Genomic DNA, 24973 nt, shown 5'->3' on the forward strand with positions numbered 1-24973 from the left:
TTGACCTGTGGACTGAACTTTAAGATGCTATTTTTGTATGCAGGACCCCCTCACCAACCACAGGAGATAGATTCCTGAAAGTATCCGTGGTTGGCCAGAACAAAGTCTTATAGGACAGAGAGGGTAAGAGATCCGTGGGTGGTCGCAGTGAGTGAAGTCAGAAGAAGTTGGCGGCCATCAAAAACAAGCACTTTAAACTGGCATTAAACACAATAAATTCTAATCCCGGCTCTGCCACTTGTCTGCTGTGTGACCTTGCGCAAGTCACTTCACTTCTCTGTGCCTGTTACCTCATTTGTAAAATGGGGATTAAGACCGTGAGCCAATGCCGGACATGGACTGTGTCCAATCTGATTAGCTTGTATCTTCCCCAGAGTTTAGTATGGTGCCTGGCACATAGTGAGCAATTAACAAATACCAAAAAAAAAATATAAAATCAGTAATAAAGGAACACATCACTTGCACTTGGATTTGCTCCCTTTATTACCCTTCCATCAGCCCCACAGCATTTAAGTACATAGCCGTAATTTATTTATTTATATTAATGTCTGGCTCCCTCTCTAGACTGTAAACTTGTTGTTGGCAGGGAATGTGTCTACCAATTCTGTTATTTTGTACTCTCCCAAGTGCTTAGTACAGCTTAGAACAAAGTAAGTGCTCAATTAATGTGAGCTCCTTGTGGGCAGGGAATGTGTCTGTTAGTTGTTATATTGTATTCTCCTAAGTGCTTAGTACAGTGGTTTGCACACAGTAAGTGCTTAATAACTATGATTGAATGAATGAATGGAGGGCTGGGCTGAGCAGCTGACTTTAGGGTCTCTGGGGTCCAGGAGGCCAGCCATGGGATCCTGTGAGTTCATAGTGGGCAGGGAATGTGTCCGTTTATTGTTATATTGTACTCCTGCAAGCATTTAGTATAATGCTTTGCACATAGCAAGAACACAATAAATACGATTGAATGAATAACGATGACGCCCGAGGGCAGTGACGCTGGGGAGACAATGCAGGGCATGATATATAACCTGCTGACATGAAGTGTAGCACGATGGGAACATCTGAGATGTTGAAAGAGGGTTGATACTTGAAACGTCAGGTGGCGGGCCAAAGAGCAGTCCAGAAAATGGCGGTTCTCCCAAAATATATATCGCAGTAGGCAAAATGGCAAATAATTATTAAACATGGAGAGTCAAAGAAGCTTTTGAAAAACGGTGGTTGGTGAGGGAAACTTGAACTACACTGAGTTGTGTCCAGCAGGCGCCCCTCCAAGCAATAAGACCACTAGCACAATCAGTAGACTAAAGCTCGTGTTATGTCAGCAGATGTGGTGGTCTCTTTAGAAGATGCTGCTGTAGGGCCTTTGCATTCTCTAAACTCTTCTCAGCCCGAGTGGAGATGAGTGACTCTTTTGTTTGCATTGAGGACCTCTGGACTCTCAGTTTTCAGACACCAGCCGTCTCATGGTTAGGAGACTTCATCGTGAGACTTGAGATACACTGGCTTGGAAAGCTTCCGCCGCTTTTCTTGGGTTCGCAGTGCTTGGCCGTGGATGGGGGCGAGGCCCAGAGGTGGCAGGTGAATCTGTAAAGCAGAAAGACAGCACTCACTATTACTGGGCATTAGATTATAAGCTCCTTATGGACGGGGAACATGTCTTTGGCTTCAGATGGACTTTCCCAATCACTTACTATAGTATGTAGCACTTGGAAGGCACTAAGATACTATTACTATACAGCCAGGCAGCAGAATTAAAAAACCAGAGGGAGTTTCTTCTATCGATTACAGCATGGGACTGGGGCAGAATGATCATGGGGTAAAGACTCTGGTAGAAATACACGGGCTTGAGAGTGAAGAGGAGGTTCTAGTCCCGGCTCCGCTACTTGTCTAAAGAGTGACCTTGGGCAAGTCACTTAACTTCTCCGTGCCTCAGTTACCTCATATGTAAAATGGGGATTAAGACTGTGAGCCCCACATGGGACACGGGCTGTTCCCAAACTGATTACCTTGTATTTACCCCAGCGCTTAGAACAGTGTCTGGCACAAAGTAAGCGCTTAACAAATACCATGGAAAAAAATACAGTGGAACGCTCTGCTCTGTGGCCCAGACACACTACTTTGGTGGGTAGAAGCTCCCCGGCAGGTTCTGATTTGGACATTTCAGAGTGAGTCAGGGAATCAAGATTAAGCGAGGACCTGCAGGTACACAGAGGATGTGGGGCAGGAGAAGATTAAAATTTCCTGGGGACTTGTTAAGTGCTTGGGGGCTGGATTCATACTTACTGGCCGTGGATATGGGATGTTATAATGCAATCCAATTTCAATTCTTGTCGTGCACTCATCTATGCACTGTTTGATCAGTTCTGAATCTGTGAGCTTTTAAAACACCACAAAGGAGCAGAGCAAATCAGGACAAGTAAAGTTGTCAGAATTTTCTATCGCTACTTATGGACAGTAGTTGCTTAAATTGTCTTAAAAGAAGAGTCTCCTCCACTAGACTATAACCTCCTTGTGGGCAGAGATCCTATCTATCAACCATATTGTACTCAGCACTTAGTTCAGTGCTCTGCACAAAGTCAGCGCTCATATACCTTTGATTGATTAAAGCGTCGTTGCTATCTCCATGTGTCCAAGGAAAAAAGCTAACTGGTGAGATTTACTGTATTGATTAAATTTCAAAGAAATCAATAAATAATGGATAGTAGGGGTGACGGTTTCAGTATTCACTGGTCAGAAACTCCTGCCTCACAGCCTCACCGTTAAGAAGGCCAAGAGTAAGGAAGACAAGTTCTTCTGATGATTTCTTGGGCCTGGAGGCTGCTTTGCTTTGGGTAAGGAAAGAAAGATACTATTTCCCGTTCAATTTCCAGTTCAATTACCAGTTTGTCCAAAAGGACTGCCCTTTTGAAAGGCGTGTGAAATAGGAGGAGGAGGTGAAAATGAAACCCCCGTCTCCAACCCCATGAAGTAAAAAATGAAATGGCAATGTTATTTATTGGTTGGTTTCCGCTAGGACTTCAAACAGAAAGACTTGGAGAAGCTGTGTGGTCTTGTGGAAAGAGCACAGGCCTGGGAATCAGAAGACCTGGGTCCTGATTCTGGTTCCGCCAATTATCGGCAATGTGGCCTTGGACAAGTAGCTTAACTTCTCTGTGCCTTAGTTTCCTCATCTGTAAAATGGGGATTAAATCCTCCTCCCTCCAATTTAGACTGTAAGCCCCATGTGGGACACGGACTGTGTCCAACCTGACTTCTTTGTATCTACCCCAGCATTTAGAACAGTGCTTGACATGTAGTAAGTGATTAACAAATACCAATTAGAAATAAAAATAAAAATAAACGGCTTGCAACGGACTAAGACTCCCCTTCCAGAACGGATGCATCTAACTTTGATTCCCCCATTTGATTTCCCCTGCTATTCTGGAGGAAGAGTTCCAGTAATAGTGACACATGCAAACCAACCGCTAATCCCTGGAGGCCCGGCGCAGCTTTCTGCCTCGAGAGTGATTTCAATCTTCCTGTTATGAGGGATTCATAAGGAATTCAAGGTTTCCAGAGAGACTGACACTCTGACGTCAGTTTTGGGAATGAATTGCAAAATCCCACCTTTTCCTTTGGGAATCTAAATAGTTTATGAAATGCCTCTGAGCTAGAAAGGGTTTGGAGGGAGGGGGAAAACCTGGCAGTTGGCTTCTTTTGCCTGAGGGATGGGTCAGAATGGGAGCTAAAAAGCCAGAAGGAAAGACAAGTGAGATCCCACTTAGAGGGGTTGCCTCATTGGAGCAGGCCAACCAGGGTGAGGGAATACTTCTGGGATTGTAGTGATGGCTAGAATCTTGAGATTGCTCAAAGTGCCATCTCAGCAGGGGAACGGCCTCTTATCTCACTCTGAAACTGAGGCAGATTTGCTATGGGAATGGGGCAGTAGAATGCCTTTGGTTTGAAGATGATACCGCCGATAATGAGACTGCACCTGTGAGCTGGGGGTGTCTTAGAGAGGAGACTCTCTCACACTTTATCTGTGAAAATATGGTAACACACCTCTTCTGGCCCCTTGTCATTTGGAAGAGCACTGCTCAGACATCGAAGGTTAAGAGGGCCTGTTGTTGGGTAGGGACTGTCTCTGTTTCTGAATTGTACTTTCCAAGCGGTTAGTACAGTGCTCTGCACACAGTAAGTGCTCAATAAATACGACTGCATGAATGAAAGAGGGGAAACGGCAGGCGCATTGGCAGGAGGACCGACGCGTTAGTTGTTTTGCGGTGGTGGTGATGGTTTGCACTAAGCAGAGAAGCAGCATGGCGTAGTGGATAAAGCATGCCCCTGGGAGTCAGAAGGTCATGGGTTCTAATCCTGGCTCTGCCACTTGTCTGCTGTGTGCCTTTGGGCAAGTCACTTCACTTCTCTGTGCCTCCGTTACTTCATCAGGAAAATGGGGACTAACGCTGAGAGCCCCATTTAGGACAGGGATCGTGTCCAACCTGATTTGCATATATCCTTCCCAGTGCTTACTACAGTGGCTGGCACAGAATAAGAGCTTAACAAATACTATAGTTCTTATTACTATCGCCACACTCTTTCTTGTCAGGTCTCCCTGGGCCCTGTGGCAGGCACTGGAGGTGGCTCATAGGGTGAACAAATGGAATGGCACTATGTTGAGCTTTCCCCTGAGTGAAGAGCCAGGTCAAAGCTTCCCTGGGAAAAGGGACGGGGACAATGTCTAATGCCCACCTGTGAACTCTTTACCAGCTCTTAGTACTGTAGTCTGCACATAGTAAGGGCTTCATATATACTTTTACTACTACTAGGAGACTTCCTCCTTGTGGATAGGAAACTATTACCAGTGGGATGGCTTACCCTGGCATGCGCTGGAATGGTTAACCACGCCCTGGGACTCTGAAGTTACTGGTAAGGCTCAACTCAGTTCTAAATCACTTCAATATGTGGCAATAATAATAATAATAATAATAATGGTGGTATCTGTTAAGCGCTTATTATGTGCAAAGCACTGTTCTAAGCACTGGGGGGGATATAAATTGATCAGGATGTCCCACTTGGGGCTCACCGTCTTAATCCCCGTTTTACAGATGAGGTAACTGAGGCAGAGAGAAGTTAAGTGGCTTGCCCAAGGTCACACAGCTGACAAGTGGCAGAGCCGGGATTCGAACCCATGGCCTCTGACTCCCAAGCCCGCACTCTTTCCACTGAGCCACGCTGCTTCCCCAAGGAGAAGCAGCACTGCCTAGTGAACAAAGCACAGTCCTGGGAGTCAGAAAGACCTGGGTTCTAATCCCAGATTTGCCACTTGTCTGCTGCATGACTTTGGGCAAGTCACTTAACTTCTCTGTGCCTCAGTTACCTCATCTGTAAAATGGGGATTAAGAATGTGAGCCCCATGTGGGACATAATAATAATAATGGCATTTATTAAGCACTTACCATGTGCAAAGCACTGTTCTAAGCGCTGGGGAGGTTACAAGGTGATCAGGTTGTCCCACAGGGGGCTCACAGTCTTAATCCCCATTTTACAGATGAGGTAACTGAGGCACAGAGAAGTTAAATGACTTGCCCAAAGTCACACAGCTGACAACTGGCAGAGGCAGGATTTGAACCCCTGACCTCTGACTCCAAAGCCCATGCTCTTTCCACTGAGCCACGCTGCTTCTCATGGACATGGACTGTGTCCAACCTTTTATCTACCCCAGCATGAAGTACAGCGCCTGGCACATAGTAAGCACTTAACAGATACCATAAAAAAATTAAAAAAAGTTAATTCCTCTCTGGGAAACCAGGTTCAACAGCTCACTCTCTGGGCACAGTCAATAGCCTACTGTGACACTCTCCACCTGGGCATCTATCATTGCAGCTGGGCCACTGCATTCATTCCTAGCAATGAAAAGGAAAAAAAAAAAATCACCAAGAGGGGCTTCTCAGCTCTTTAAGAAATCAGGTTGGGGCTGCGGTCCACTTACATTTTTGTTTTTCTGGAACAGCATTCTGGCTTCATTTAGAATGTATTGTTTTTCTTTGACGGTGTCTTCCACCTGTCCTGATGCCGACTGCCATTTTCTCGCTAGCCTGAAAATCCTGCGGTAAAGGCCAAGGACTTCCTTTCTTGTCGTTGTTGTCATCTTAGGAGCCACCAAAAGAGAGAAGGAAAAACAGTAGTATAAAAAGTCAACTTGATATAAAAATGTGACTATCGGGAAGATGGTTACGTTTCAGAAGACCCTTTGATGATCCTAGAAGTAACTGCCCTCTCTAAACACAGCTGCTGTAAAATATTGCTCAGGCCAGGAATTTGGAGGCAGTAGTTTCTGGAAACCCAGTCACTGATATTTTTTGTTCAAATGAATCAAGGGAAGAGGCTGCTTGCTAATAAAAAAAAAAAAAAAACCATGTTCATCTGGAACTGTGCCCAGGCCCTTCCAAATTAACTCCCATCAAAGCATCTTCAAGTGCTTCTTCAATGGATTATTGGGATTCCCTTTTAGGATTGATAAACTGAGGGACCCCAAAGCATCTTCAAGTGCTTCTTCAATGGATTATTGGGATTCCCTTTAGGATTGATAAACTGAGGGACCCAGGTGTCAAGTCATCAAGGCCCAGTGAGTAGCAGGAAACTACTAAACTCTGAGTCCTGCTCTCCACTTAAATTTGTCCCCAAATAGCCTACGTAGGGTAGAGAGATATGAAATTCATGACTAATAGGGATTAAGACCCATTTTCAATTCTTGGTGGCTTTGTGCTTGGAGACCAACACTGAGCTGTGGATTATTTGGTCAAGGAAGGCTTGAAGAATCTATTTAGAATTTATTTTGTATTCAAGGGTGTGGGTGACCTTCTGCACTGCCACTGTGCTGGTGGGCATAGGTGAGTCCCGGTGGGCTAGCTGACAACTAAGTGCCGAACAAATACCGCAATTATTATTCAGAGCACTATGGAAATTCAGAAATGATCCCCTTCCTCATCCTACTTCGAAGACCCCCTCTTTAGAGCACGGGCTTTGGAGTCAGAGGTCAGGGGTTCAAATCCCGGCTCCACCAGTTGTCAGCTGTGTGACTTTGGGCAAATCACTTAACTTCTCCGTGCCTGTTACCTCATCTGTAAAATGGGGATTAAGACTGTGAGCCCCACCGTGGGACAACCTGATCACCTTGTAACCTCCCCAGCGCTTAGAACAGTGCTTTGCACATTGTAAGCGCTTAATAAATGCCATCATTATTATTATTATTACTTAGCTATTCATTTCATAGGATCAGCAAGCCAGGGTTTAACCTGTTTTTACAAATGTCATGAGAGGTAGTGCTGGGTTCCAAAGGGAAAATTGACCCCCTTACCAGAGCAAAATTGTACTTGGGTTCTATACCAACTCAGAACCTTGACACTTTAACCCGCAGAGCATCTTAGTACAAGTGGTTAGTAGTACTTCTCAAACAGTAAGCGCTCAATAAATACGATTGAATGAATGAATGAATCTGATTTTTTTAGAAGTGAAATTAAGGAAAAAATGGTAAACTTTGGGCACCTTTTCATTCAGATACAAACTCAGCTGAGTTGGTGACACTTTTTCCTGGTAAGGAAACAGGTTTTGAGGTTTCTTGGCTCTCCCTGAAACTCTGATCATGATCTGAAAGTTCGTGAGTCAGTTCCTGGGAAGGACAGGGAGACCTATAGCAACCATTTAACAATAGTTTCATTTCCCTATGATTAATAGCCCAAACTTCCCTAGCTGCCTGATCTGAACACATGAAGGAGGAGGTCTGCCTGGCTGATGTAGCGTTAACCTTAACCAAAATAAGAGTTCTGTAGGCTTTGAACAGTCTCCGTTTGGATACACAGAAGAATGTAGTTCAGAAAATACCATTTGTTAATGTGAAATCATTCCAAATTAGGGAAATTACGGTGCTATTTGCCACTCTCAAAAGCTGGCATTGAGCTTATTTTCAAAGGTCTTCATAAGTGTGAATCCACAAAATAACTCCATGAGGTAGGGAAACCACATCTCCACCTTTGAGATGGGGAAACAGGCCCAGAGATACTAACTCCAGATTCCACAGCAACTTACCGGCAGAGCCAGGATAATAAGCTAGAGTTCTTCAATCTCTATCCTTTGCTTCCCCCAAGGCCAGGCGGCTGCCTTTGCCCAAAGCATGAAAAATTATTTGAGTTCTACCATCTGACAAAGTAACATTGGTTATCAACTCATGCTTTAGAGCAAGCAGACTTTTCAGAGGGCACAGTTTACAGTCCTTTCAGAATGTACCTTCCACCCCATGATTTGTAATATTTCCTTTAGATTGTGAAGAATAAAAATGTTTACACCCCTACTGTCTTTTTCCCCCACTGTTTCTCTCTCTGGCATCTTAATGGATTTGAAACCTACAAAATGCTTGCCTTGCCCAAATATTATCACTAACATTCAACTAGCATTACTACCCAGGTATCATTAGGCAACGGAGTCTTGTCTCTGGGGATTATGAATGTCGGGGAGGGGTCCACTAGTCCCCCCAAGGCCCACATTTGGGTGTATGAAATGGTGGGGGGGAGCATTAAGTGCATTTTAAAATATTCATCTGGACCATCCAAGGTATTTTTCAGAAATCTTTAAATTGAAATGTTGTGAATTACTGCCTTGAAGCATGCCAATCCTTGATTTGTACTTCCTTCTCACTCAATTTCTAATATCTTCTCTACTAAGCACTGAGATCGTTACAAGCTAATCAGCTTGGACACAGTCCAAGTCCCATATGGGGCTTGCAGTCTTAATCCCTATTTTACAGATGATGTAACTGAGGCCCAGAGAAGTGAAGTGACTTGCCGAAAGTCACACAGCGGACAAGTGGCATAGTCAGGATTAGAACTCAGGTCCTTCTGATTCCCAGGCCTATGCTCTTTCCACTAAGCCGTGTCGCTTCCTGAAGTAAAAAGAAACAGGTAAAAGATGCGAATACTGGCCCTCAAAAGTTCACATCTCAGAGGGGGGTGGGGGAAACATACACCTGAAAATTGAACTCCAGTGAAAACTCTTTTTACCATGGGCTTGGGGGCATAGACCCACCTCTGCTCTATAGGTGCAGCTCGGTGCCAATGTTCTGAGTACTGGGTCCTTGACTGGCGGGTGAAGTGGTCCCTGGGGGGGCTGCTGTCCAGCCAAAAACCACCTTATGTGGATGTGGGCCCGCTGTGAGGCCAAAAACACACTGGGGTGTCGTGCACCCCAAAAGACTCTGAAGGCAGTTTTGCCAAGGAGCATCCAGGTGTGAACTGCCTCGAGACTCTATTACGGCCGCTTTTATGATCTACCTGATGTTTTAATCAGGGGCTCTCGACAGTGAAATGGAAAAAACAGTCGTAACCAGGAACACAGTAAAAGTCAAAGCCCCACAGCGGGAGCGGTGCACTCCGCGCTAGCCGCACGATCTTCTGAGGCTACTGAAGAGTTTTCCCTCAAGCTTCACCGGACATCTCCTTGACTTTCTAGGTGCTCTTTTACCTGGAAAAGTGGAAGGAATGGTAAGGTCAGAGCCTTGGGGGATGCTGTGATTCCAGGCTTTGGGGGCCAGGAGGCCCAGCTCCATGACTGCTTCTTCCTGTTCCCATTCCTATAAGGTGGGAACGAATCCTCCATCCTGAGGTGGGGATAGAGGGAGCGGGGGTTTGTTGGTGAGTGGGGCAGGAATTAATTAATTCATTCATTCAATCATTTATGGAGTGCTTATTGTGTGCAGAGCACTGTACTAAGTGCTTGGGAGAGTATAACACAAAAATAAGCAGACACATTCCCTGCCCACAACAAGCTTACAGTCTAGAAGGGGAGACAGACATTAATATAAATAAATTACAGATAGGTCTAAGTGCTGTGGGGCTGGGAGGGGGGATGAATAAAGGGAGCAAGTCAGGGCGACGTAGAGGGGAGTGGGAGAAGAGGAAAGGAGGGCTTGGTCAGGGAATGCCTCTTGGAGATCTGCCTTCAATAAGGCTTTGAAAGGGGGGAGAGTCATTGTCGGATTTGAGGTGGGAGGGCATTCCAGGCCAGAGGCAGGATACAGGGGAGGGGTCAGCGGTCAAGACAGACGAGGTCAAGGTACAGGTGGGAGTGGAAGATTAAGACCACCGCACCAGAAATACGTCCCGGGGAGGAGACACACTGAGACAGGGAGAGGATGGACAGTGAAGACCACCAGAAATCTGAGCCAGGACACTCTTCGCCCCTGGTCAATCAATCAATCAATCAATCAATCAATCGTATTTATTGAGCGCTAACTATGTGCAGAGCACTGTACTAAGCGCTTGGGAAGTACAAATTGGCAACACATAGAGACAGTCCCTACCCAACAGTGGGCTCACAGTCTAAAAGGGGGAGACAGAGAACAGAACCAAACATACCAACAAAATAAAATAAATAGGATAGAAATGTACAAGTAAAATAAATAAATAAATAAATAAACAGAGTAATAAATATGGTCCATTTGGAAGAAGTTGTTATGCTAGGATATTTGGTTCTGAATGGAAAGCAAATAAAAGCCTAAATACAAGAAATGAAAGTAAGCCAATTTGACTCTCTAGATCTTAATGATCTTTTTTCAGGGGTTCCACACACACCACAAACATTGTTTGTCCTCAATAATTACTCTTATCTGAGCACAGGTATCAGAGGTAAAAGTAACATTTCAGCCAGAAATAATGGGCCAGGCAGCTGCTTCCTCCAGTATCAACTAGAGTATTCCCACCAACTTTAAAGAGAATTCAACCCACAGAGGAGAGGCTAGGGTCAGGTGTTGAATGAGAACTAAATAATACTTTTCTTTACTCCTTCCTTATACCTGAGGATCTCACAGCACTTCATTATTGTTCTGTTTTATGGATGGTGAGGTAAATGCCTGACTCATTGCCACACAAGAAGTTCATGGGAGAACTGGGATTAGGATCCAGGAATGCTGTCTGCTACTCCCATGTCTTGCCTACATGCTCCTCCCTAGTCATTATTTCAGTCAGCAACAGGAACTCACACCAGGCACTGGGTGGCATCTCCAAAAAAAACCAAAACAATTTCTGTAGTTTTTGTTATTTGTTAGAGTTTGGGGAATTTATATGCTATGTTTGATGGAGATCCAAGAGCCCAATCCAAAATACAGACTATGTAGGACAAGCTTACTCAATAGTCTTTTTTGGGGGGGGTCTGTGCTTAAGGAAATGGCTTTACTGACAGTCCAGGGGGTTTTCTTGGCATGCCAAAGTTTGATCCACTTGCTTTTTTTTTTTAACCTTTGAAACCATTAAGCCTTTCTCTCTGCTTCCCGTCTCTGGGTCCAGCATAAGTTTTTTCGAAAGACCGCCAGCATGTCTGACTTGGATCAGAATCTATAAAAAGAAAAATTCCTCTCTAAATGATGAGATTTGCAGAAGCATGAAGGCAGTCTCAGGAATGCCAGAATTCCAAGTGCAAAACTACCAAAAGTGTTGCTTTCAATTGCAGGAAAGGATTATGAAATGACCAGGAAGAGAGAGCCAAAAGGTGAGAAAATCGTGATCCTGACCCTAAGGGGTAAAGAGATGGTCTCTGCCAGTGAACTAGGACAAGAATAGAGAAGCAGCCTAACACTCTCGGCAGTTTGGCTCTTTGGACCGATGTTTCCTAGCAAGTTATAGCCAAAGCCATTCTGTGGTCAGGTCTCTAGTCCAGCATTTGTTGTAAGATTTTGAATCAACTTTCTGAGAAAGTCCTTTTTGAGTCTATAGGATATTTTATATGGTATTTCTTAAGCACTTACATGCCAGGCACTGTTCTAAGATCTGGGGTAGAAACAAGATGATCAGGTTATTATTATTACTAATAACAACAATAATAATAATTCTGGTACTCGTAAAGCACTTACTGTGTGCCAGGCACTGTACTAAATGCTGGGGTGGATACAAGCAAATCGGGTTGGACACAGTCCATGTCTCACATGGGGCTCACAGTTTTAATCCCCATTTTACACGAGGTAACTGAGGCCCAGAGAAGTGAAGTGACTTGCCCGAGGTCACACAGCAGACAAGTGGCAGACCCGGGATTAAAACCCAGGTCCTTCTGACTCCCAGGATTGTGCTCTATCGAGTAGGCCACGCTGCTTCCCATAGTTCAAACTATTCAAACTATAAGTTCAAACTATAAGAGAAGCAGCGTGGCTCAGTGGAAAGAGCACGGGCTTTGGAGTCAGAGGTCATGGGTTCAAATCCCGGCTCCGCCAACTGTCAGCTGTGTGACTTTGGGCAAGTCACTTCACTTCTCTGTGCCTCAGTTCCCTCATCTGTAAAATGGGGATTAAAACTGTGAGCCCCCTGGGGGACAACCTGATGACCCTGTCACCTCCCCAGCGCTTAGAACAGTGCTTTGCACATAGTAAGCGCTTAATAAATGCCATCATCATTATTATTATTATTCCTAAATAACCAAAAGGTTCCTTTTATTCCTGTGTAATAGGTGGCACTGTGGGAAATAATCCTCCGTCAACACTGTAGTGGATCGACTGAGTGACTGAAGCCCTCGCCTCAGCTTCCCAATAGGGGCAGGACAGTGTTGTGCCTCCGTGGCTCCATTAGGGCTGGAATTGCAGAGCTCTGATTCAAAAGGGCCTTCCCTTCAGAACCCGGCAGGCCCACTGACAGAGTTGGACTGGGTTCACTGGGGCCTCAGGAGCTCTCTCTGAGTGTGGACGGCTTCCAAAATTGGGGGGCAGAGGGGGACCCATTAGCTGTGGGTTCTATCCACACCTCTTTTGTCCCTTTCCCAGCCGTCTCACGCTCCGGGGTGGAAGACCAAGCCCCAGCCTTTTGGGGTCCCCTCATACCACATTCGGACCAGTCTGGACACCCTCTCCCACCACCAAGAGACCTACAGTTAGAAGCAGTTCCTGAGGCTGTCCTGGCCTGACCCCATCTGCCATGTAGGGAGGTCCCGCCAAAGGTGTGGAGTGACCTGGCAGTTCAATCTGCGCAAGGTAGCTGAAATCTCCCGTTTCTTCTCCAACCACCCTGCTAATCCAAGCACTCCTCCTGTCCCACCTTGATTACTCTATCAGCCTCCTTGCTGACCTCCCCGCCTCCTGCCTCTCCCACCTTCACTCCAATACTTCACTCTGCTGCTTGGATCATTTTTCTACAAATGTTTTCCCACACCTCAGGAACCTCCAGCGGTTGCCCATCCACCTCCACATCAAATAGAAACTCCTTACCATAGGCTTTAAAGCACTCAATCACCTTGTCCCCTCCTACCTTTCCTCCCTGATTTCCTACTACAAGCGCTTAGTACAATGCCTGGCACCTAGTAAGCGCTTAACAAATACCATAATTATTATTAGTATTATTACCTCATCAATGACCCCTTGCCCATATCTTGCCTCTGGCCTAAAACTCCCACCCTCTTCATATCCAACAGTTGTTTACTCTCCCCACCTTCAAAACCTAATTAAAAACACATCTACTCCAAGAGGCCTTCCCCAACAGAGCCCTCATTTCCTCTTCTCCCATTCCCTCCTGCATTGCCCTGGCACTAAGAATTGCATCTTTTATTCACCCCTCCCTCAGCCCCATAGCACTTGCGTACATTTCTGTAATTTTATTTTAATTAATGCCTGTCTCCCCCTTTAGACTGTAACCTCATTATGGGCAGGGAATGTGTCTGCCAACTTTGTTATATTGTACTCTCCCAAGTGCTTAATGCAGTGCTTTGTACAGAAGCACTCAACAAATGACTGAGTGGCATTTTGTTCTTCAGTGTCACCCTGCCTGTTTAAGGCACCTAGGCTCTACTCTGCTGCCAGCCACGGTAGGGCAAAAATCCACTGTCACATATTCACCATGCTCTCGTGGTCAGCAATTTCCCCGACATTCGGGCTCAAGCTACATACTCAATTATATCCCTGGACCTTCTTCTTTGCCAAGTGACAAGCCGACGGTTTCTTATTACATGGGCTCCTCCAGGAGGCTTCAAATATGGACAGAATGTCCCTTTAATTTTTTTTTAATGCACCCAATAATAACTAGGACATCTCATCACAAGACAGTAATGACTGGTATTTATGGAGCCTTCATAATCAAAAGATCTCCAAGCACTTTAAATGACTAATCCCCACAATACACTCTCAAAGGATGTAGGAGGCAAGAAGAAAGAACTGTAGACTCGGTATTTTTATTTGTGTGATTCATTAATCCTAACTGAAAATTTAAGGCGCAGTCACAATGGGACCAGTAGATTAGTTTGTATCCAGGAAGAGTATGAGATTGTCCACTGTTAAGGACAAACTGAAGCTTCATGATGCATTCACACCCCACATATAATGGCTTTATTAGCTGGATGACAGATTGATGTTGGGTAAGTGGAACAATTTGGAGACGGACCAAATTTCTGGATAATTTGGGATGTTCCAACCCAGGCCTTTGTTAGGCAGTGATGGCTTAGATAAAAAGTGAACAATGCTTTCAGTTCCTTATGAAATGTAGCATGGCTCTATCTAGGGGGATCAATTTTGTTTTTCTCTGGAAAGTGGCTTTTTTAAAGTGGTATTTGTTAAATGCTTATTATGTGTGAGGCACTGTACTAAGCGCTAGGCAAGCTAATCAGGTCAGACACTGTCCGTGTCTCACGTGGTGCTCTAATCCTCATTTTAGAGATGAGGTAACTGAGGCAGAGAGAAGTTAAGTGACTTGCCCAAGGTCACACGGCAGACAAGTGGGAGAGCCAGGAGTAGAACCCAGGTCCTCCGACTCCCAGGCCTGTGTTCTATCCACTAGGCCACACTACTTCTCATGTTGCTCTTTTGTGGATTACTGGTATACAACCAAGTAACCCCACCAACATTCAGGCCTAGATGGAAGAGTTTGTGTAGCCAGCATCCCAAGTTGGGTGGAAAGTGTTCCCAGAAACCAATTCAAAGATGCCCAACACCATGGAAAGGTATTTTTGTTTTCATTTTATATTCATTCATTCATTCAATCATATTTATTGAGCGCTTACTGTGTGCAGAGCACTGTACTGAGTCCTTGGGAAGTACAAGTTCGAAACAACTTGACAACTTATATGACAAGGGTATGGCTAGCTCTCTGTCTTGAATCACCCGAAGTTGCTCCACAATTTTAGGAAACAGGTGGGACAAATACCCCCTAAACATAGGGAAATATCTTGGCAGCAGTGGTGGTAGAAATAATTGCCATTCTACACCCTATTTCTGTTTCCTACCTCCCAATTTGTTGCCCGGTTGGGATAATGGGCTACTCAAATCGTTGTTCACCTCTGATCATCAATAAATCATGTACAGTTGAGGTCTATTGTTCTCAGTATATGTAAATAACGCCCTGTTGCACACACACAGCTTATCTGAAGACCACAGCTCAGGCTTCATACTGGAAATACTAGAAGGGATGCCAACACGAGATACACTAAGTTCCTCCCTTCCTATTTTTCTTTCTTTATCTCTTCCTCCTTGCTCATCCTCCTCTGTTACTTTCTTCCAAGTCTTTTCCACTCCCTATTTTCTGACGCAGGCAAAGATCATAACCACTCCAGCTCTTCTCTCTGAGCAAACATTCATACACCCAGGGACAGTTTCAAACTAAACCCTGTCACCTATAACCTGCCTGGGATGGACTTTGTGCCTGCCAGTGGATTCAGTTCCTGGCTGTCAAAAACTGAAAAGGGAAGTTTAACGCAGTTTAAGTTTATTTACCAGATAAACAACTGGGAAAAAGTAAATCTCGGACTTGCTCACCAGCCTCTCAGTTATTACCACAGACTCATTCTGTGGGCGTGCCTGCACATTCAGATAGCAAAAGGAACAAGGAGAAGGGGCGGGAGGGGAGAACTGATTTATCCCATATTCACTTTTCAGCTCAAAGCCAAAAATCAAACCTAGGAATGGAAAATAACTAAAATCTCCAGGGTCGAAACAGTCTGCAAACATAGATAAGCTCTGCCGTGCAGCATGCTAAAGAGACAGATCCCAACTACAATATTTAAATAAAATAAATGTTGCAATTCAAACTCTCGTGATTTTACAAGACCTCTCCCATCCCTTGTGCAAGAGAACGCTACTTCCAGCCCACTGTAAACATGAGACTTACAAAATATCTTTCCAGGGATTCCAGGAAAAGAAATTCTTCCCGGGAAGAGGAGGTGAGCTCTTATTTCCAAAGAAACGGAGAAGTTATTTTCCATGTTGGCACATTAGAGTTAAACAACAGGAGATGAAAGGGAGCTAAGAGACTTCTCCAGAGGAGTTAATGCCAGAAAGGACTTTGAGAGAATGGAATAGCAGAAATAGGAAGGAACTTTGGCAGCACAGAAGAGGAGCCAGCAGTAGATGAAAGATAAGCTTGGAGTCTGAGATCAAGCTGACTGAAGAAATGTCCTGCTAGGAAAGGTCCAGAAATACAGAGAGATCACAGCAAGGATGTTTCAACCCTTCTTGGGATGTAGTAAAAAACAGAAGAAGCCACCAACCCTACGGTTTTCTGGGAAACTGGGGGTCAGGGATCCTCAAACACCGTTGGCGCTTTTTAGCATTCCCGCCAAATGAGGTCCAGCCTAACTTAAATAGCCACTGTTACCTTTGAGGCAGCTCCCGGTCACTTCAGTGGGCCCTTAACTTGGCTTATGGACATCGGATCCATTCAGTAGGCTTTTATTTGGGAGGGTGAGTGGGCCAAATTACAGTGGAGACAGGCAGAAAGTGATACTGATTGAATAACATTCTTAAAGGTTTTCCCACGTTTTTCACTGACACTGTTCTCTTGGGCCAGGTGCTAGAGTCCAGATTCCTCAAGAGGCTTTCATTCATTCATTCAATCGTATTTATTGTGCGCTTACTGTGTGCGGAGCACTGTACTAAGCGCTTGGGAAGTACAATTTGGCAACATATAGAGACGGTCCCTACCCAACAACGGGCTCAGAGTCTAGAAGGGGGAACAGATGACAAAACAAGAATTCAGGCATCTTGAATCTACATTCCTCTGGAGGTTTGAGCCTAGAGAAGCACAATTCCTTTAAGGAGTCTCAGGCACTTTCTTTTCACCATCCAACTAGATCTCATCACCCTTATCACAGTCTTCTAGACTGTGAGCCCGCTGTTGGGTAGGGACTGTCTCTATGTGTTGCCGACTTGTACTTCCCAAACGCTTAGTACAGTGCTCTGCACACAGTAAGCGCTCAATAAATATGATTGATTGATTATCACCCCCCCCACACACACCAGTTAGATAAGAGGGCTACTGTCACTATTCCTTGAAATAGTTATTCAGCAAAAGAGGAAGGGAATGTAGCCCCACAGGGCTGTTGTCAGAATCCAGGCCTATTTTTTCCAGAGATATACTGCTCACAACTCGCTCCTCTGCTACCTCTAGTGTAAGGAAAGAATGATCTTCTACTTCTTCCCACAGGACACGTCCAGCCAAGGGCCTTTGGGTCTAACAGCTCCAGGCTCAGGGGCTACAGATGTGACCTGACAGCCACGTCCACACTAATATTCTGTTTGGAATGATGGGAAAATCCCTCAACTGCACCTCCATATTCTCCCACCCTGCATTTTTCCCCTCTTGTATATCAACCCATCTCTCACCTTTGCCCTCCCCTCCATAGCCCGCTCTTCCCGAATGCCCTATCTGTCATCCATTAACACCCTCTGTCCTGTAGGGAACAAACCTCCGGAGAAGCAGCGTGGCCTAGTAGAGAGAGCATAGGCCCGGGAGTCAGAAGAACCTGGGTTTCAATTCTGGGTCTGCGACTTGTCTGCTGTGTGACCTTGGGCAAATCAGTTAAATTCTCTGTGCCTCAGTTACCTCATCTGTACAATGGTTATTAAGACTGTGAACCCATGTGGGACATTGACTTTGCCCAAGATTAGCTTGTATCTTCCCTGGCACATAGTAAGCGCTTAATACCTCAAAAACAAAACAAAAAATCCAAAACTCTTCCCGACATCTGATCCTGCTGCTCCTAATCCAGTCTTCCTTAAAAAAACAGCATCCTCGCAGGCCCAGCATCTTGCCCCGTCTGCGACTCCGACCGCCTTCTCTAAACCTATTCACCTCCTCCTTGCTATCTTCCTTATCCATCAGCCTTGCTTCAAACCACTAATCCTTATAGACTCTAAGCTCATTATGAGAAGCAGCGTGGCTCAGTGGAAAGAGCGCAGGCTTTGGAGTCAGAGGTCATGGGTTCAAATCCTGGCTCCGCTAATTGTCAGCTGTGTGACTTTGGGCAAGTTACTTAACTTCTCTAGGCCTCAGTTACATCATCTGTAAAATGGGGATTAAGACTGTGAGCCCCCAGTGGGACATGATCACTTTGTAACCTCCCCAGCACTTAGAACAGTGCTTTGCACATAGTAAGTGCTTAATAAATGCCATTATTATTATTATTATTATTATTATTGGGCAGGGAACAAGTCTGCTAATTCTGTTTTACTCCCCTAAGAGTTTAGTTTAGTGCTCTGCACATAGGAAGCACCCAATACTATTGATTGATTGATTATCACCGCTATCTGCAACAGTCCCAGCCTCTTGACTTGCCTCTCTTGCCCAGGACTCACTAGTCTGTTTCAAGTCTCCAATTTTCTTTTTAGGCTCTGGGCCTTCTACTTCCCTTTCTTAACAGTTCACACTGACTTTGTGGCCTATTTTACTTATTTACATGGCAATCGGGCATGAGCTCCACTCCCTAGGAGTTCTTTTCTTCCCCATAACGATATTTTCCTCTCCCTACAACTACCTTCTCTTTCTTCCCACCCTCTCTAGAAGGCCCATCACTCCAAATGTGCCTTCACCATCCTCTTTTTACCTCAAGAAAATCTTGCTCTTATCCTTTTTCCCTCTCCCTCTGATACGGCTTCCTCCCTGATTTCTTTAAACATAGCTCAAGTAAAAAGGTTTTAATGTTTTCAAAGAAATTGCCATATTTAAAAAAAACTCAACCGTACCACTCCTTCCAGCTAGTGCCACATTGTCTTCTCCCTTACATATCTAAAAGTCTCAAATTTTGCATCTACATCTGCTTTCAGATGTAGACAATTACTGCTTACAATTACTCTCTCCACCTTCAAAGCCTTAATGAAGGCACATCTCCTCCAATAGACTGGCACTCATTTTCTTGTCTCCCACTCCCTTCTGTGTGCCCTGATTTTTTCTCTTTATTCACTCCTCCCTGAACCCACAGCATTTATGTACCTTTCAGTAATTTATTTATATTAACATCTGCCTCCCCCTCGAGGCTGTAAACTCATTGTGGGCAGGGAATGTCTACCAACCCTGTTATACTGTACTCTCCCAAGCACTGAGTATGGTGCTCTACACACAGGAAGCACTCAAAAAATACAATTGATTGCTTTCTTCATTTCCTCGACCAATTCTATCCTTGATTATATGATGTATAATTCTCCCCACCTGAACTTCTTTCACCAAGGTCTCCGATGGCCTTTTGGACAAATCCAATGGTTTCTTCTTTGCTAATAATCCCTCTTGATCTCTCTGCTGTTTGTGACACAATCTCTCTTCCTTGAACCTGTTTCTAGGACACAATTCTACACTCATTCTCTTTCTGTCTCTTTGACTGCTTCTTCTTTGTCCCTTTTGTTGGCTTCTCTTTTTCTCCTCAACTCCAACAGTCTCTCATGGCCCAGTTCATGTTTTTTTCATGGACACACATAATTTTGACTACCACTTGATGTGAATAATTAACATTCATTCATTCAATCGTATTTATTGAGCGCTTACTGTGTGCAGAGCACTGTACTAAGCGCTTGGGAAGTACAAGTTGGCAACATATAGAGACAGTCCCTACCCTACAGTGGGCTCACAGTCTAGAAACCTCCAATGGCTACCGATCAATCTGCGCATCAGGCAGAAACTCCTCACCCTGGGCTTCAAGGCTGTCCATCACCTCGCCCCCTCCTACCTCACCTCCCTTCTCTCCTTCTACTGCCCAGCCCGCACCCTCCGCTCCTCCACCACTAATCTCCTCACTGTCCCTCGCTCTCGCCTGTCCCGCCATCGACCCCCCGGCCCACGTCATCCCCCGGGCCTGGAATGCCCTCCCTCTGCCCATCCGCCAAGCTAGCTCTCTTCCTCCCTTCAAGGCCCTGCTGAGAGCTCACCTCCTCCAGGAGGCCTTCCCAGACTGAGCCCCTTCTTTCCTCTCCCCCTCGTCCCCCTCTCCATCCCCCCGTCTTACCTCCTTCCCTTCCCCACAGCACCTGTATATATGTATATATGGTTGTACATATTTATTACTCTATTTATTTATTTATTTATTTATTTTACTTGTACATTTCTATCCTACTTATTTTATTTTGTTGGTATGTTTGGTTCTGTTCTCTGTCTCCCCCTTTTAGACTGTGAGCCCACTGTTGGGTAGGGACTGTCTCTATGTGATGCCAATTTGTACTTCCCAAGCGCTTAGTACAGTGCTCTGCACATAGTAAGCGCTCAATAAATACGATTGATTGATTGATTGATAGAAAGGGGAGACAACTCTATGCCGGCAGCCTGAACACCAGTCTTGTATTTCCTCCTGCTTTCGAAGAAACTTGGAGGTCCTACTGTCATCTCAAAACCTGACATTCTAAAAGCTTAACTCATTTTCCCTTCTTGCCATCCCTCACTTTAATAATAATAATTGTGGTATTTATTAGGTGCTTACTGTATTTGAAGTGCTGTGCTAAACAGTGGGGAAGATACGATGCAACTAGATCAGAAGCAATTCCTGTCCCACACAGGGCTCACAATATTCATGCATTCAGTCATATTTATTGAGTGCTTACTGTGTGCAGAGCACTGTACTAAGTGCTTAGAAAGTACAATTTGGCAATAAAGAGAGACAATCCCTGCCCACACTGAGCTGACAGTCTAAAAAGGGAAAAATCAGCAGGCAGGAGGCGGAACCGGGATTAGAACAGAGTCTCCCAATTCCTGGGCTCTTTCCACTAGACTGTAAACTCATCACAGGCAGGGGACATGTCTGTTAATTCTGTTTTATTGTACTCCCCCGAGAGCTTAGTACAGCGCTCTGCACATAGTAAGTGCTTAATAAATACCATTGATTATACCATGCTATTTCTTATGCTGCTTTACTGTTGCTGTCAATAGACCACTGTCTTCCCTGGCTCCCACTCTAGAGTCTTCTTTGACCAAGTCCTATCCCTTCTTCCTCAGCAATATTTCATAGATCTATCCACTTTTCCTTTCCACTCTCGTACTGGGCCTAATACATGGTTTTATCGCATTGTGTCTGGATTATTGTAACAGACTCTTTGTTCATCTTCCTCCCACTTCTCCTTGCTCCAGTGAATCCTCTATGCAATAGCAAGAATCATTTTTCTCAAGTGACACTCCTCAAGTCTTCAATGGCACCCTGGCATCCTGGACATAAAAATTTTCTTTTGATCAAATACCAGTGATTTGGATTGATGACCTCCTCCACATAGCTATTTCCTATCTAACTGCTCTTTTACTACACTTCCACTCATGCTCTCCTCCAAGCTTCAGTCTTGTTAAATTAATCCCACCGTGACCCCGGTTAAATCATCCATTCCAGCACTTACATAGACGGTGCTTCATATCTTCTTACTTTTTTCTGTTAGTTGAACCCTTAAGTATTATGCCTCTGACATTTGCCTTCTTGATCTAATTCTACAAGTTCCCTCTAGACTGTAAGTTCACGGTGGGCAGAGAACGTGCCTGTTTATTGTCATATTGCACTCTCCCAAGCACTTAGAACAGTTCTCTGCACACAGTAAGCGCTCAATAAATATGATTGAATGAATGAATGAATTCAATCCATCAATCAATCATATTTATTGAGCGCTATGTGCAGAGCACTGTACTAAGCGCTTGGGAAGTACAAATTGGCAACATATAGAGACAGTCCCTACCCAACAGTGGGCTCACAGTCTAAAAGGGGGAGACAGAGAACAAAACCAAACATACTAACAAAATAAAATAAATAGAATAGATATGTACAAGTAAAATAAATAAATAAATGGAGTAATAAATATGTACAAACATATATACATATATACAGGTGCTGTCGGGAAGGGAAGGAGGTAAGATGGGGGGGATGGAGAGGGGGACGAGGGGGAGAGGAAGAAAGGGGCTCAATCTGGGAAGGCCTCCATTCATGTTTTTCTGTTTTTCATGTTTTTCTGCTTCTTGTGTCTCCCATATTAGAGTGTAAACTCCTTGAAGACAGGGGTCATGACATTCTTTCCTTAGTAATTCCCACTATGCTTAGTAAAGTGCTCTGCAATCAATCAATCAGTGGTATTTACTCAGCACTTACTATGTGCAGAGCACTTTGGGAGAGTACAATACAGCAGAATTAGCAGACACAGTCCCTGCCCACAATGAGCTTACAGTCTAGAGTGGTAGACAGACATTAACATAAATATAATTTCAAGATATGTAGATAAGCGCTGTGGGGTTGGGACAAATATCAAACCAACTGGGGAAACAAGGGGTTAATCAGGGAAGGTCTCTTGGAGGCCTGCACAAAGTAGACAGTAGACAGAGGGTAGGCTTATATGAGAAGCAGCGTGGCTCAGTGGAAAGAGCACGGGCTTGGGAGTCAGAGGTCATGGGTTCTAATCCCGACTCTGCCACTTGTCAGCTGTGAGACTTTGGGTAAGTCAAATAACTTCTCTGTGCCTCAGCTACCTCATCTGTAAAATGGGGATTAAAAGTGTGAGCCCCACGTGGGACAACCTGATCACCTTGTATCTACCCCAGAGCTTAGAACAGCGCTTTGCACATAGTAAGCGCTTAACAAAAGCCATCATTATTATTAAAGATGACACCTAGGCTGTTCCTTTTAGTAATAATAATGATGGCATTTATTAAGCGCTTACTATGTGCAAAGCACTGTTCTATGCGCTGGGGAGGTTACAAGGTGATCAGGTTGTCCCACGGAGGGCTCAAAGTCTTAATCCCCATTTTACAGATGAGGGAACTGAGGCACAGAGAAATGAAGTGACTTGCCCAAAGTCACACAGCTGACAAGTGGAGGAGCTGGAATTTGAACCCATGACCTCTGACTCCAAAGCCCGGGCTCTTTCCACTGAGCCACAGTGATTCTCTAATTGGGTCCATGGGACGGAGGTGGGCATCTTCCACTGGTGGGCCCATTAGAGAAGCAGCGTGGCTCAGTGGAAAGAGCACGGACTTTGGAGTCAGAGATCATGGGTTCAAATCCCAGCTCCGCCAACTGTCAGCTGAGTGACTTTGGGCAAGTCACTTAACGTCTCTGTGCCTCAGTTCCCTCATCTGTAGAATGGGGATTAAAACTGCGAGCCCCCAGTGGGACAACCTCATCACCTTGTAACCTCCCCAGTGCTTAGAACAGTGCTTTGCACATAGTAAGCGCTTAACAAAAACCATCATTATTATTATTATTATCTGACTCCCGCACTTTGTGACTTCAAGTTGGGGGAATCTCAGTGGAGGTCAAGGCCCTCACCCAAACCCAACACACGCTGACCACACGGACAAAAAACGATGACAACAAAGAGGAAAAATGCCCACCCCACGTCGAAGATTACAGCACCAGGTGCCTCCCACCCAATCCCAACAACCAGAAATTTAGGAAGGCCAGCTATAATGGGTGATCCTTCTTCTCTCCCCAGCCCTTCCACCCCATCGCCCTGTCCACCCTCCCTTCTTACAGTTGGGCGGTGTCAGTCAAGCCTGGGCCTGCCCCCCAGATCCACCAAGCTAGCTCTCTTCCTCCCTTCAAGGCCCTACTGAGAGCTCACCTCCTCCAGGAGGCCTTCCCAGACTGAGCCCCCTCCTTCCTCTCCCCCTCCTTCCCCTCCCCACAGCACCTGCCTATGTTTGTATGTATTTATTACTCTATTTATTTGTACATATTTATTCTATTTATTTTATTAACATGTTTTGTTTTGTTCTCTGTTTCCCCCCTTCTAGACTGTGAGCCCGCTGTTGGGTGGGGACCGTCTCTCTATGTTGCCAACTTGGACTTCCCAAGCGCTTAGTCCAGTGCTCTGCACACGGTAAGCGCTCAATAAATACGATTGAATGAATGAGTTTATTCTATTTATTTTATTTTGTTAATATGTTTTGTTTTGTTGTCTGTCTCCCCCTTCTAGACTGTGAGCCCGCCGTTGGGTAGGGACCGTCTCTCTATGTTGCCAACTTCACCTTCCCAAGCCCTTAGTCCGGTGCTCTGCACACGGTAAACGCTCAATAAATACGATCGAATGAAGGAATGAATTTATTCCCTTTATTTTATTTCGTTAATCCTATTTATTTTATCTTGTCAATATGTTTTGTTCTGTTCTCTGTCTCCCCCTCCTAGCCTGTGAGCCCGCTGTTGGGTAGGGGCCGTCTCTCTATGGTGCCAACTTGGACTTCCCAAGCGCTTAGTCCAGTGCTAAGCGCTTAGTACAGTGCTCTGCACCTAGTAAGCGCTCAATAAATACGATTGATGAGTAAGCGCTCAATAAATACGGCTGAATGAATGGTTGAATGGCTGAATGTGATGCCAATTTGTACTTCCCAAGCGCTTAGTACAGTGATCTGCACATAGTAAGCGCTCAATAAATACGATTGATTGATTGATTGATTGATTGAATGAATGAATGAATGAATGAATGAATGAAAGCTCACCTCCAGGCCTGGAAACAAACCGCAGCCGGGAATCCCGCACAGCAGCTCCAAGATCAGGACGGACTGAACCACTAACGAAAAATAGGGGGGACGTCGGAAAACAATTTTAAAGGAAAGGGAGATGAGCCCCGCCCACTCCCCCATATCCATCAGTTCTACATTTTATTTAATTAATTTCACTAAGGCCAACGCGGGGGACGTTCCTGATTTCTCTCCAGTCCCTCCCCCTCTCACCCGCCCTCTCCCCCTCCCCTCCCGCCGTGGTACGCTCCGCCCGGCGCCCTCTCGCCCTTCCCCGGCGCCGGCTTCGCGCGCCGCCGGGGTGACGT

At 45.1% G+C, this 24973-nt stretch overlaps 1 protein-coding gene across 5 annotated transcripts; it reads right to left on the reverse strand.

Annotated features, from left to right (window-relative positions):
- Nucleotides 1-865: 865 nt before the first annotated feature.
- Nucleotides 866-24707, reverse strand: LYRM1 (LYR motif containing 1). 5 transcript variants are annotated; one of them, XM_038763280.1, is made up of 4 exons: nucleotides 24645-24707; nucleotides 5966-6124; nucleotides 2278-2370; nucleotides 866-1578 (listed from the first exon to the last, which is right to left on the reverse strand). In XM_038763280.1, the coding sequence occupies exons 2-4, from the start codon at nucleotides 6122-6124 to the stop codon at nucleotides 1462-1464; spliced, it is 369 nt and encodes a 122-aa protein (XP_038619208.1). In that variant the 5' UTR covers nucleotides 24645-24707; the 3' UTR covers nucleotides 866-1461. The 5 variants fall into 5 exon arrangements, with proteins under 5 accessions (XP_038619208.1, XP_038619207.1, XP_038619205.1 ...); XM_038763279.1 differs by lacking the exons at nucleotides 866-1578; nucleotides 24645-24707 and adding an exon at nucleotides 19410-19431 and having other exon boundaries at nucleotides 2090-2370; XM_038763277.1 differs by lacking the exons at nucleotides 866-1578; nucleotides 24645-24707 and adding an exon at nucleotides 16581-16673 and having other exon boundaries at nucleotides 2090-2370.
- Between the last annotated feature and the right edge of the window lie 266 nt (nucleotides 24708-24973).

Source organism: Tachyglossus aculeatus, chromosome 21 (assembly GCF_015852505.1).
Source record: "Tachyglossus aculeatus isolate mTacAcu1 chromosome 21, mTacAcu1.pri, whole genome shotgun sequence".
Classification (NCBI taxonomy): Eukaryota; Metazoa; Chordata; class Mammalia; order Monotremata; family Tachyglossidae; genus Tachyglossus; species Tachyglossus aculeatus.

What these genes read in the sequence shown, in the direction of transcription:
- LYRM1 (XM_038763280.1), bottom strand. Translation starts at nt 6,124, where the DNA reads ATGACAACAACGACAAGAAAGGAAGTCCTTGGCCTTTACCGCAGGATT. An exon ending in TGTTCCAGAAAAACAAAAAT is followed by an intron (nt 2,371 to 5,965) that starts GTAAGTGGACCG and finishes GTGTTTTAAAAG; the next exon opens with CTCACAGATTCAGAACTGAT. An exon ending in ACATCCCATATCCACGGCCA is followed by an intron (nt 1,579 to 2,277) that starts GTAAGTATGAAT and finishes TCTGCTTTACAG; the next exon opens with ATTCACCTGCCACCTCTGGG.